Raw genomic sequence first — 14390 nt, forward strand, 5'->3', positions numbered from 1 at the left:
AAAAATATTGATTGCCCTAAAAAGAGCGGATTGCTTTCTGTCGTTTTAAAAAGAACGGATTGATTTAAATGAATAAAATAAATTTTATAAAAGATGCTCGAAATGTTCACCGTCGTTCTAACGCTCTCATGCGTCTCAATAAATTTCTTTGCACACCTTTTCCCTCATATCTTCTTCGATGGCCCATACGGCATACCGCAATTTTGTATCGAGATCTATGTCTTCGGGAAGCGATTTATAAATTACTTCCTTGCAATATCTCCAAAAAAAGAAATCCACAAGACTGAGATCTGAGGATCTTGCGGGCTAAAGTATTGGATCATATCGATCCATCCATCGTCTAGAAAATTGTTGATTTAAATAATCCATCACAATTCTAGCGTTGTATGGCTCCGCAGTGTCTTGCTGAAATACAATCTTGCTTGTCTCGAATAATAGGATTTCTTCTAAAAACTCTGGTAGATTGTCCCTTAAAAATTCTAAATGTTTTTTTCTCCATTTCAAATATCTGGAAGAACAACTTAGTATCTGAGTTCCCATAATTCCTGTCCAGACATTCATCTTCCAACGAATTTGGAAGTTTCTGTTTCGCGTAAGTCTCGGATTTTCATCGCTCCATAAGTGCATGTTAAATATCCTTTCTTGCATGAAGAGTATTACGATATGCTCATGGTACTGGTGAATGCTAAGGACAGCATTATCCTGTTGCTAGATGGTACGCGGAATTGTATTCGAATCGTCAAAGACATCCGTCGGCCGGTCATATTCCGGCGGCTCAAAGATTATACGAAACTGGCACTGTCCTACCAAATAAACATGACATTGAGAGGGACTATTTCGCAAGAAATTTGCGAAATACGGAAGAAATTATTCGAGCTGTTAAGCGAAATCTTGAAACGAGTATTCGGATTTATTGCTCGTGAACACGAATTATCGTTTTCGACTGTTCAGAGAACATTATAAAAAGAAAAGTTGCATGCTTTTCATTATAGCTTGTGCAACAGTTACGACCAGAAGATTATCCTCTAAGGAAAACGTTTTGTCAAGACTTTTTAAGACGAGTAGATCGAGATCCAAGATTTCCGTATCGAATTATATTCAGCGATGAATCGCTATTTACGCAAGAAGGGATATTTAATTCGCATAACATGCACTTATGGAGCAATGAAAATCACAGACTTACGCGAAACAAAAACTTCGTTGGAAGATAAATGCCTGGAATTATGGAAACTCAGATATTAAGTCTAGTTGTTCTCTCAGATATTTTAAATGGAGAAACACATTGGAATTTTAAGGGACAATCTATCAGAGTTTTTAAAAGAAGTCCTATTATTCGAGACAGACAAGATTGTATTTCAGCAAGACATTGCGGGGCCACACAACGCTAGAATTGTGACGGATTATTTAAATCAACAATTTCCTAGACGATGGATGAGTCAATATGGCCCAATACTTTGGCCCACAAGATCCTCAGATCTCAATCCTCTGGATTTCTTTTTTTGGGGATATTGCAAGAAATTAATTTATAAATCGCTTCCCAAAGACATATAAGATCTCGATACAAGATTGCGTATGGACCATCGAAGAAAATATGATAGAAAACATGCAAAAAAATTTATTGATATGCATGAGAGCCTACGTTAGAATAGACGGTAGGCATTTTGAGCATCTTTCATAAAATTTATTTCATTCATTTAAATCAATTCGTTCTTTTTAAAACGACAGAAAGCAATCCGTCCTTTTTAGGGCGACCAACATTTTCCTATATGGAATATCCTTCTTATATAGAAAAGATCAAGAGAAGAGAAACGTGCAAGAAATATTAACTTATTTTAAAAAAGATTTACAATATCATTTACAATATTTAATTTAAAAGATTTAAAAGATTCAAAAGATTATAAGATACAGCATTACATAAAATATAAGGAGCATTAATTCGTTTAGAAGAAAAATCGATATTATAACATGAAATGTTCTGATATTGATTTTTTTCGAAATAAGTCAACATTTTATGTAATATCGTATGAAATTGATTTTTTCTTTGTGATTATACTTAGTTCACTTGACGCTACGAATACTTCGAAGTATATTTTTTATCCTTATTAATCAGTCAATAGCTTCGAAATATTCGTAGCTCTGAGTGCAATGCACTCTAATTCGAACTTTCCGCGGTGTGAAATTTCGACTACCTAATCTCACGTCCATGTTTCGGCAGCGCTAGTAGAAACATAACTAATAAAGTCGATATCGAATGATATCGATCTATTGTTGCTATCGTTGAGTGCGCGTCGTATGTTAGTAAACAATCGTGTGCTTCTTTCTTCGAGTGATTTGCAATCGACGAATAACTAATCGACAGTTATTCATAGTAATTAACTAACAGATTCGCTATTAAAATCAATCGATGCTATCATCGAGTAAACGTGTCGTATGTTTCTTTCTTCAAGTGATTTTCGGTCACCTAATGACTAATTGACACTCTGTGCATTCTGTGTCAGTGCGAACGTGTGATATCTAAATTAAATTTGCAAGAGGAATGCAAGTTTAACATAAATATCTTTGTGTAGAACTGTACGTGATTTATGGGGAAATGTAAGTTTTTTTCTTTATTTTCAAGCAAATAATATCAAATTCTACTTTACAAGGTAAATTTGCATGCATGCATGCATGCATGCGTGCGTGCGTGAGAGAGTGTAAGAGTATGAGAGAGAATGCGATCGCATATGCATGCTCACGCATATGTAGCGATCGTCTTATTGCAACGAGGATCCCTTGTATCGTCTGCGTCCGACGTGAGTTACGCCGCCCCTGACGTGAGTTACTACCTTCTCTATGCGTCCCGCGCGTCATTCTTAACTATTTCCTCTTATAATTTAAAAACTATAAGTTTTGGACAAAATTTTGGCAATGAAGTCGTATTGGAATTAAGTCAGGGACATTTCAAGGACAAACGTTTTTTTTTATTCACCCTGTATATAACAAAACTTAAATAGATTCTTGTAACAATAGGAAGGGGATAACACCCAATTGAACATGGTTCGATTGGACATGCTCAATTGGACACGTTCAATTGGACACCGATTAATTCGATAATGATTAGTTGGACACTGATCGATTAAACACCGAACGATTGGACACTGTTGGATTGGACACAAAGTGAAATTCATCATGTATATCTTAAAGTAAATTGGACATAACGCCGTAATTTATTTTCAATTATTTTATTTTATGTAAATACGCAATTCGATACTAATCATATGGCACCGATCGATTGGACACTGATTGATTGAATATCTTGGCAAGGGGAATGTGGGGTAAAAATCGCTTCGAATAGAAAGTCGAAACCCATGTACAACGGTACAATTTTAGAAGTGTGCCCCTTAACAAGAGGAGAGGTGTCGAATTGCACGATGTCGTGATTTTTACATGCAATGAAATAATTATTAATTGAAATCTAAGGCATACATTATATTTCATGTCCAATCGAACAGAGTCCAATCGTTTAATCGATCGATGTCCAATTGATCAGCGTCCAATTAAGTGTGTCCAATCGAACGGTGTCCAATTGAGATCCTCCCATCAGAAAGCTCCGCATGTGGCAACGGACATGCGGCATGGGACAATCTCCTGTTCAACTCTTCTTGGAACACAATATACAAACTTGACTAAATTTAGTCTCATCTAACGATATGTACGCCAAAATAAAGAACTATAACAGCTCGATCTTTCATTTAGATCCGTTTAAGGATCAATTTATTTCCTTTCGGGCAATTCTCAAATGGATAAATGGATTCCAAGCAGAATCGTTACTAGATTAGGAAATCTTCATTACGAGATGGAAGACGCAAACGGTTCAAGCGACATGTGGACCAAATTCACCAAAAAGAAATCCGAATGTTCACCGACGAATGTCAATCCATCACTTAAAGAAGATGAACAATCAAATTCACGCCGACGAATTCATTTTTATGGAAATAGATTTAAGACTACCTCAGATAAAGCAATTAGTTCCACGACTTCGAGACAATAGTCAAGAATTTCAGGGCCGCTACCGTCAACTCCAGTCCAGTTAGAGCATAAGAATCGTCACCAGAACAATTCTTTAAGTTGCCAACTGTACCACGTAGATCGACTCGACTTTTTCGTTGTGTTCTCTTAATAAATATGTTCCAAGTTAATTTTATTTTTCCTAAGGAGGGAAGAACATTATGTATGAACGCACTTTATGTTCACATTCTGATCAAGCGAGCTTATCGATAGAGTTCGTTCTTAGTTCTAATTGATCCACATTCTGTAGAAAAAGAGAAAACCCGCTTATCAACAGGCAATATTGTACGATATTCAGATTTTTGTTCCGAATCAAGTGTTTATTAACGAATAGATCTGTCTATATTGACTTCACACCAGATATTCCATCACGCGCAAGACAGAAATAATACAAAGATCTGTAACATTTTTCCGTATCTTTTATACTTTTTGAGATATTTCAATGCGAAAGATAAAATAAGACATCCTATATATGTCAAGGTGAAATTGTTAAATGGAGAAATTTTTTAAATTACTGACTAATAAAATTTAGTAAGATATATGTATATAAAATAATTGTGTAAATGTATATAAAAATTACATTCAAATTAATAAAGCCAAATATCCATAGTGTCGGCACACAAAAATTTTGTCGGGTGACTTTAGTCACTCTTAAACTGTATTCGAAAATGTCCTTTCCAAAGAAAATTTTACTTGATATTAATATAATATAATATACAAGTATAGACACTATATATTTCGAGTAAAATTTTTCCTCGAAGAAAACATTTTGGAATGTAACCTCGGTATAGCAAGCGCTCAACATCGAGTGACTATATCGTTAATAACGAAAGGGTTAAGTGGGGATGAAAGAGCAGCGGAAATTCTTGCATCAGCAGAATTAAACCCTCATGATTCTTTAAGATGCTAAAAAAAATATTTGGGCCCATATTCTGTACACGTCTGTAATGATGCATTCCCCTAATTGTATCGTTCCCGGTATTACATCCAGCCGGATGCCACTGCAATAGTCGCGCCCGTAATTTTTTTAAGAAACAAAGCATATTCCAGGTAATAGCAAGCAACCGTTGTTTCCACCGAGGAGTTCCAAGCGCCGTCGAGTACCGCCGATCGCCATTTCCCCGCTTGTAATGTCGATCAATGTAAATTACTAAGCATTGGCGGAACAAATCGAGCGAGAGCAACAATCCGTATATGAACACCAAATTATTAACAAAACAGTATTGTGCTCCGATTCTCTTCGATCCCGACTCCGCAGCCGAAGAAACCCATTCAGTAGCGAGAAAAGGTGGTACAGAATACTCTGTCACCATTCGAGCGTTCTCGACAGCGACCGACCGGCTTTCCTGTAAAGAACCGCTGTGTCGACGGGAAATTTTAGGGCAGAGAATACTTTGATGTGCCGAGCGTTCTCAATTTGCCGAACAACTTTCTCAACGACTGGTCAGTTGCCGCATACCGCTCCTGCCGCACCAGCAATAGCCAGAGGATATCTCCGTCGAGTGTTCTTGACCGCTACAGGTTGCAGCAATTACTGAAATTCTAATCGGTCTCAACGCAATAGCACAGGATAGAGATTTCTCTATCTCTGCCGAGTGGCAGAGACCATCGAGTACCGCTTTGCACATCCGCGTGTTTCCCCATTGCGTCGGGGAAAACGCCCGCCGGTATACTGTGTCGCAAAAACAACCGCGATTTGAGCATGGTGTATACCCGTATTTACGCGAATCAATCAGCGAAGCGTCGCGCCGCGCCGCACAGCTGATCGCCGCTCTGCGTTCGGCATGACTCGCGAACACTGCGTACTGAAAAACTCGTTTGTGATGATACTGAGCCAGACAGAAACATATATATACAGAGTGTCACATATAACTGTGATCACGATTTTTCCGACATTTCCGATAATGTAGCAAAAATTATTTTGAATAAAAGTTAGTCAGTTTTCAATCGACTATAAATTGCAATACTAAAAATTTGCAAAATATTTTTTTTTAGGAAAAAATTAAGTTCATTCTAATTTTTTTAAATGTAATAAAGGCATTGAATACTTTACTCTTCCATTTCCTACTTTACGATTGCTAACCAGCAAACGAGAATTGAAATGAATTGAAATGGATTCAAATTTTCAGAAATATTGATTCACAAATGTTAAAATGAATGCTTTTCAATGAATGCATTTTTATTCATTTATAGGAATTGCACGGAGCATATCTCTATGTCTTTCAATCTAAAAATAATATTAGCTTTTTCTGTGTATTGTGAATACTGTTCAATTCAAAATTTTGAAAAGGAAATGCAGTTTTTCAATCCAATTGCATCCAATTGAATTTAATTGAATCCAATTGAATCCAATTAAATCCAAAAAAAGTATTCGCTATTTAAATACGCATTCGGATAGAAAAAAATTTTAATCCATTTTAATCCATTCTCGTTTGCTGAGTACGTAGATGATATTGCAATGGGAATTCCATCTGAAAACATTTTAAAAATATTACAAATTTTCAATTCATTTCAATCTTCGATTACAGTTTACAATTGAAATTGGTGAGGATAGATTAAATTATTTAGATATCACTATTATCAAGAATAACAATATCAAGAATAATATAGCTCTTGAATATATATGATTGATATCATAAGTCTACTTTTTCTAGTAGGTATCTGAATTTCTTTTCTGTTTCGCAAAAGCATCCTGTTTCGTAAAAGAGAGATACGATCATAGGAATGATTAATAGAGCCTTTTGTTATCTCAACTTAAATATCATCAAAAGAACTTGACTTTTGTCATTGATACTTTTAAATAATAACTATAATTGATTTTATTTCTAACACAATTAATGAGCGCCTAAAATCTTTATTGAGTTATAAAAGCTTAAAACAAAGTACGAATGATACTTCTAATGAAGATATTGTTAAGAAGTCATGATTTACGATTCCATTTGTTATGGAAATCATACAAATTTAAATTCAAGGACATAATAAAGATCTTGATGTTGACCTTGAATTTTTTAGCCTAAACAAGCTCAATATTTTTATTAAAACACATAAGGATTCTTTACTTAATAAAACAAAAAAAAACGTAGTGTACAAGATATATAGCAAGGATTGCGATGCCTCCTATGTCGGGCAGATAGGAAGGATTTTAAAAACGAGAATCTCGGGAATTGTAATGACATCTGAAAGAACATGAGTAATCATTCTGTTATTACCGAACACAAATTGGATCTCAACCATGATTGGGAAGGCAAAGAAATGGTTGATCAAGAACAATTTTTGTACAAACGACGTATCTCAGAAATGTTACATATTCAGTTGCAAAAAAAAAGTCTTAATTTACAATCTGATACCGAGTTTTTATATTATTCGTACATCTCTCCTTAATAATTTACACTGATTAAAATTGCCGTTTTTGTTTTTATTATCTTTAAGTAACAGTCTGACATATGTTGGTAATACCGTTCATTTTATTTATCAGTTTGTACACTGTATATTATCTTTTGACTCACTTGAATATTAACCGTCACAATAATCGGAACGTTTGTAGCGAATTTATATCGCATAATAAAACAAATTATATCGAACAATTTGCGGATCTTTTGACTTTGATTATTTTTTTATGTTCATGTCTTTCATGGTTATATAGGTGAGCATTAATTTTTCTTTATAAAAAATAGTGATAACATTTTTAATATCTGTACAAATTTTCATCTGTTATTCATTGCTACTGGAACTGTCAATCATTGCCAATAGAATAAGGATTGAGTTGCCATTCTGACGCTATGAAAAAGTGAGAGATTTACAATATATGTTCAGACATACTGATGATGGCTACCGATGAAGGCAAGTCGGAAACGTCTGTGCATAATTAATTACACTATAATTTTTCGACAATAAACGATTTTCGCACTAATAATCGCGCATAAAACTCTTATATCTATTAGCCCTTTATTTTTATATTTTTTAAATGGCACTACGTTATTTTTTACTTCATAATATTGTAACTGATGTCAAAACGAGTGCAATGACTTGCTATACTATGACCTTGAAATGACTTTAAAGTCAGACGTGTGAGATTAATGAACGGAAACATTTTCATAAAAAATTATTTTGTATTAAACTTTACATGTTTTTTATTACATTGTTCAGAAAAAATGTACCTACAGATAAATTAAAAAACCAACGTAACCATTTCTGAATTCGTGATATTCCCGAATGTATTGTAGTTTACAATTTATTACACATGTGTATGTAAACGTAGAAAAAATGTCAACATAACTTGTAACGTAACTCGAATGCTATTATGACCTTATTTATACTTGTATTCTTTCTTAGGTTAACATTAGAGCAAATCGTAGTCTCAATTTGTCGAAAATATATTTCTATAATGAGAAAGTTGATATGCAGCTAATAAAATTTTTTACTACTGTAGAATATGTTTATAAAAAATTTAATACAAATAAAATAATTTTTCAAAACGTTTCCGTTTATTAATTCCACACATCTGACTTTAAGGTCATCTCAAGGTCATAGTATAGCAGGTCATTGAACTCGTCTTGACATCATTACAATATTATGAAGTAAAAAATATTGTGGTATCATTAAAAAAAAATTAAGGTGATCTTGACTTTTCTCCTAAAAAAGAAGACTTAACAAATTTTTAGTATTGCAATTTATAATCGATTGAAAACTGGCTAACTTTTATTAAAAATAATTTTTGTCACATCGAAAATGGCGGAAAAATCGTAATCACAGGAATATCCTATATATTCACACACAATTTTATTACGGCGCATACACGCATGCGCGCACACGCATACACACACACATTCGAGCCTATGATAACATTCCTGTCTGGTATTCCGGCCAAATCGCATAACTTCTGTATTCAATTTATATAAACGTCTAAAAATTTTTTTATCTATAGAAACATCTAAAAATGTTTATTATTGTAATGATTTATCAAATATCATAAACAATATCTTGTGGTTTTATGTCTCTTCTTTTTGTAAGTTTTAATTTATAAATCACAATAAAGTGGTTTATAAATCAACAAAACAACATTTGTTACAATTATATATTTCAATTTATACATATTATCTCATAACCACAATAAAGATTTCTTTATTTTATTGTAAATGACACCGCTCTTTTTTTTTTGCATCTCATCTCCCGCGCGAAGCTCTTTTGCATTTCAATCGATCAGAAGCCGACGAGCTATTCCGTGCAAAAGTCAAATATCAGTTACACGTCCATCGATAATTGTCGGTGTCGATAACTAATATAGCCAATAACAAAGACTATCCTAGGAAAAAAGACGGTTTTTATTGGCTGTCGCTACTTAACGATACTGACAAGTATCGATAGATATGTAGAGAATATGGACCCTGGTGTTAGTTGTGACATTATATAGTGCATGTGAATAGAAAATAAGTTTCATCCTCAGACTATTCACTAAATATTAAAATATAATTTTGGACAAATTAGTATTTTATAACTGCATAATACAACTTATTTCCACTTAAAAATTTTATTTTCTGATAGATATACATTTAAACGTGATGAATTTGTTAGTATTTGGAATTGTCATTACTAACATGAATTAATCCTCACTGCTTAAAATAAATTGATCATTATATTTGGAAAATTTGGCATTATTAAATCATTATAGATCCTTTTCTTTAAAGAAAGTCTAAATTGTGAAGTATTGATATAGAAATATATTTTTAGAGAGAGATAAATTTTTCTGTCTTAGTAGAAAATGTTCCTCTGATTATGCCTAGATATGTAATTCCAACTAGAAATTTGTTCGCGTTGCTCCAATATGTTCCTGCTTCCTTCAACCGTAGCTATTATTCACTCAAACACACTCGTAGAATGAATAGAAACATGTTGAAACATGTTGGAGTATGCGAATCGCACTTGCTTTCCAAATCATTTCAAGATTAATGGAAGCATATTTAGAAAAAAAAATTTCTTATTGTTTGCGTGTAATCTAAATCTGTAATAAAAAAATATTTAAAAAATTGAATATCTGGTTTAAATAGTCAATTTTCGGTTGGAACCAGAAATTAAAAATATCATTGTTCGATAGAGCGTACCCAATTTGTTTATAACAATATTTTGAATATTCTTTTTTAAAAAATATTTTTCCTCATTTTAAAAAGGATTCGAGTGATCTCAGACATCTTATATAATATATAAGAAAATATTAATTGCCTACCGGCGTTACGACGACACAATGCCATGTCACTGACAGGAGTCCATTGATTTGTCTCCGGATTAAATGCTTCTACGCTTTTTCGTACTAGTGGACCATCATGACCTCCTACGGCGTATAAAACACCATCTAGGACACCAACACCTGCACCACTGCGACGTGCGGACATTTCAGGTACAGGTTTCCATTGATCCTTCTCCGGATTATAACACTCAACACTAGAAAGACATTGACGAGATTCTCCATCGTAGCCACCAACCTAATTGCAAAATCTCTCTATATTAAACATGTAATACAGATGATGTCTTCGAAGTAATATTTGATATAAACTTACGGCGTAAAGCAATCCTTTGACAACACCGACTCCTACACTACTACGCCGTGTTGACATTCGTGCTACTGGTCTCCATTCGCGAGTCCGTGGATCATAAACTTCAGCCGAATTTAATCCTGTCGAACCATCGAAGCCACCAACCTATATATATAAAATATCGGTTAAATTTTAAATATGATTTACATTAATAAATAACATAAGACAAACAGGATATATAATGTATTAGGTGTTGGAATTAATTCGTAGCGTTTTACAAGTGATGGGAAGTATTTTCATTAATGTATTTTTTAATGCTCATGTGAAATAAATAACATTCTTTCATTAAAAACGCTACGAATTAATTCCAACACCTAATATAATAACGTACAGCGTAAACGCAATTGCCGAGTACGGCTACACCGAGCGTCGATCTCCTCGCCTCCATCTCGGGACAGGGTGACCATTGATCCGCTGCAGCATCATAAATATCAACTGTTCGTACTCTCAATGATCCGTTAAACCCACCAACAGCGTATACGCGTCCGCCAAGAACACAGAGTCCTATAATCCAATACAGTATAATCCAGAACTGTCCAAGGTCAGGGTTTTTTGGCTTGAAATCGAAATGTGTCGGTATTCACACCTATTACTGTTTTTACTTCTTACTTCATTGTTGTTTTGTTGTAGCGCGCGATGCTCGTGCTCAGAGACTAGTTTGAAATTGTTAAAAGTTTTTATCTATTATTTATATTAGGTGTACAACTTTGCTTCCGCCGTTTTTTTTTCGAAATTCGAGACTTTATTGTAAAAAACTAGTTGTATATTATGATTATATCATGATTTTGTCCATCGCTGACCACTACTTTCTCCCATCTTTCAGGCAGCGTACGAATCCCGCGTTGAAAAAACTGGTCATCTTTTGAGGCGATCCACGAATCAATTCAACTTTTTATTTCTTCATAAGACCGGAAGTGCTGGTCAGCCAGGCCGTGTGCCATTGATCGAAACAAGTGATAGTCAGAGGGAGCAACGTCTGGAGAATACGGCGGGTGGGGTAGGACTTCCCATTTCAACGTTTCCAAGTATCTTGACCACTTTCGCAACATGAGGTCATGAGCATTGTCATGCTGCAAAATCACTTTATCGTGTCTCTCGTATTGCGGCCGTTTGTCTTTCAATGCTCGGCTCAAACGCATCAATTGCGTTCGATACTGATCGCCTGTGATTGTTTCAGTCGATTTTAATAGCTCATAATACACTACGCCTGGTCCCATCAAATACAGAGCATGATCTTGGAGCCGTGAATATTCGGTTTGGCCGTCGACGTAAAAGCATGGCCGGAACTCCCCATGATTTTCTGCGCTTGGGGTTATCGTAATGAATCCATTTTTCGTCCTCAGTCACAATGCGATGCAGAAATCCCTTCCGTCTTTGCCTTTCAAGCAGCTATTCACAAGCAAACAAACGCCGTTCAACATCTCTCGGCTTCAACTCGTACGGCACTCAATTTCCTAGCTTCTGAATCATTCCCATGGCTTTGAAGCGTTTTGAAATGGCTGGTTGAGTCACTTCCAATGATCGTGCCAATTCTTTTTGTTTATGACACGAGTCTTGATCAAGTAATGCCTCCAATTCTGCATCTTCGAAACCTTCTCTCTTCCATCGCTATGCCGGTCTTCGATGTCAAAATCACCGTTCTTGAAGCGTTGAAACTACTCACGACACGTTCTTTCACTAATAGCGGCCTTACCATAAGTATTTGAGAGCATTCGATGAGCCTCAGCCACAGATTTCTTCATATTGAAACAGAAAATTAAAACCTCCCGCAAATGACGAGAATTTGGCTCGTAAACTGACATTTTCAATCGAGAATAACTTTATGATGCAGACACAAATCGACTAATGTTTCTATGGAGTTATGTTGACAGATGCCCAAGTTTATTGTATAACGTCTATGATCTATTTATTTCGACTACCACTTACCGCTAAAGCCATCTATAGGAAAAAAACGGCGGAAGCAAAGTTGTACACCTAATATTTTTATAGTTAAATGTATTATGAATAATAGTATTTTATAATATTAGAATAACAGAATACTTTTAAACATAGTGAGAGACACAGGTCAAAAACTTTTAACGATTTCAGATTAGTTTCGTCCCTGAGACCGAGTATTGCGTATTACAACAAAATAGCAGTGAAGTTAGGAATAGAAATAGTAATGGGCGTGAATATCGACATATTTCAATTTCAGGCCAAAAGATTTCGACTTTGACAAGACTTTGGACAACTCTGGTATAATAATTTATTTTATAAAAAAAAAAAGAACAATTCTACCATCGTAATTCAAATGATGCTATTTACCAGCTCTACAACGTCGTGTTGGTAATTCAGAAACTTGATACCACCTTTCCTCCTTGAAATCATAACATTCAACACTCCTGATCGCCTTTGGAGCTTGGCCGCCAACAACTAATAATACTTTAGGTAATCCTCTCGGTTGTCTTGGTTTGGTACGCGGCGTTTTAAATAATGACTTTTGCTCACCCTTCAGTAAATGATATTTTAAGGCTTCGATCAAAAAATCCTTGCCTGTGGAAATTAAGGGATACATATATCTCTTCTTTTAACATGCACATCATAATCAAACTTACATTGCAAATTAGCTTTGAGAAGCGGTTCCTCTTCCACACGTTGCACTAAATACTCTTGAGAAAGCAAAGGCAAGCGCACGTGTTCCATTAACAACGCCAAATCGTTCTGTCTCTTTTCGAGGTCGTGGTGTACCCATGAAATAACACATTCAAATACTTTCTCTTCAGAAGGCACCATTAAACGATCGCTACAGATAAGTTTAGCCACTTGTTCAGGTTCCAATGTTAAAAATTCTTCTGCGTCCACCACTTCTCTACAATCGATATTGAGACATTCGATATTAATACAATCGCATAATATATAATCTAACTAAGAGGATCAGAATTTGAGATGCGACTTACGAAAAATGCTGTTCAATATAACTGTCTGCGTGCGTCAACAACTCGAGGCACCCATGCAGATCTGCAAACGCTCTAATACCGAGACAATTAGACGGATGTAATTGAGCTTGTAAGAAATCGCAACAGGCATCTCGTACATCCGTTAATTGTAACAAGTTTGCAGCAGGTAGAAGTACCTGTACGTTATCCTCTGTAACGTGGACTTCTGCAGAGTAAACATAATCTACTAATAATTCTAATGCCGAATAATCCACGCCTTGCAACGTTATTCTCTGTTGATCGCGTTCCTCAAAACTTGTAAACATGGCGTAAAAGTAAGGACTGCATGCAGCGAGAACCATTTTGTGAGCCGGTACTTCCATACCACCATCCGCTACTAAGATGACATCGCAGAGTAAATTTTTCCTAAAAATCATAGCATATTATTTAAATCTATACTTATAAAATACTTATAAAATTTATTTTATAAATTTTTGGTAATACAGTAATACGTATGTAACAACAACATGTAAAAGATAATATAAATATATTTTTTAAAGAAATGAAAGAATGGTATATCTGAACACGCACGCACACACATACACGCACACATATAAGGTTTAGTTATATAAAGATATATGCCTAATTACTTCAATATCTAATAAAGGTAACAAAAATATATATACTTTCTCATCTCGTTGATGACATCAAAAGCTCTGTTCGTGTGATGATGATTCCTATATGGTGGTTTATCCTTCCCATTCTCACGAGGAACATGCTTCTGCGAACTCTCGTCCAGAGAATTTTGGCTGGCATAGCGAAGTAACAAACAGCTGTAATG

The 14390-nt window shown here is 34.9% G+C and overlaps 1 protein-coding gene across 4 annotated transcripts in view; it reads right to left on the reverse strand.

Annotated features, from left to right (window-relative positions):
• The window catches only part of kel (kelch protein), an 89976-nt gene that overhangs the window by 31364 nt on the left and 44222 nt on the right, over positions 1-14390 (reverse strand). For 3 of the 4 annotated variants that reach the window (XM_087407276.1, XM_011070990.2, XM_011070992.2), the window contains 7 exons: positions 14236-14382; positions 13571-13975; positions 13229-13482; positions 12939-13166; positions 10966-11138; positions 10599-10739; positions 10268-10523 (listed from right to left, as the gene is read on the reverse strand). In XM_087407276.1, the coding sequence (XP_087263402.1) occupies positions 10268-10523; positions 10599-10739; positions 10966-11138; positions 12939-13166; positions 13229-13482; positions 13571-13975; positions 14236-14243 (1465 nt within the window). In that variant the 5' untranslated portion in view covers positions 14244-14382. Of the gene's footprint in view, positions 1-5931; positions 10046-10267; positions 10524-10598; positions 10740-10965; positions 11139-12938; positions 13167-13228; positions 13483-13570; positions 13976-14235; positions 14383-14390 lie in introns of those variants that run through there. The other variant, XM_087407277.1, reaches the window with a different exon arrangement.

The sequence above is a fragment of the Acromyrmex echinatior genome, chromosome 6 (assembly GCF_024713525.1).
Source record: "Acromyrmex echinatior isolate Ae372 chromosome 6, ASM2471352v2, whole genome shotgun sequence".
NCBI lineage: Eukaryota > Metazoa > Arthropoda > Insecta > Hymenoptera > Formicidae > Acromyrmex > Acromyrmex echinatior.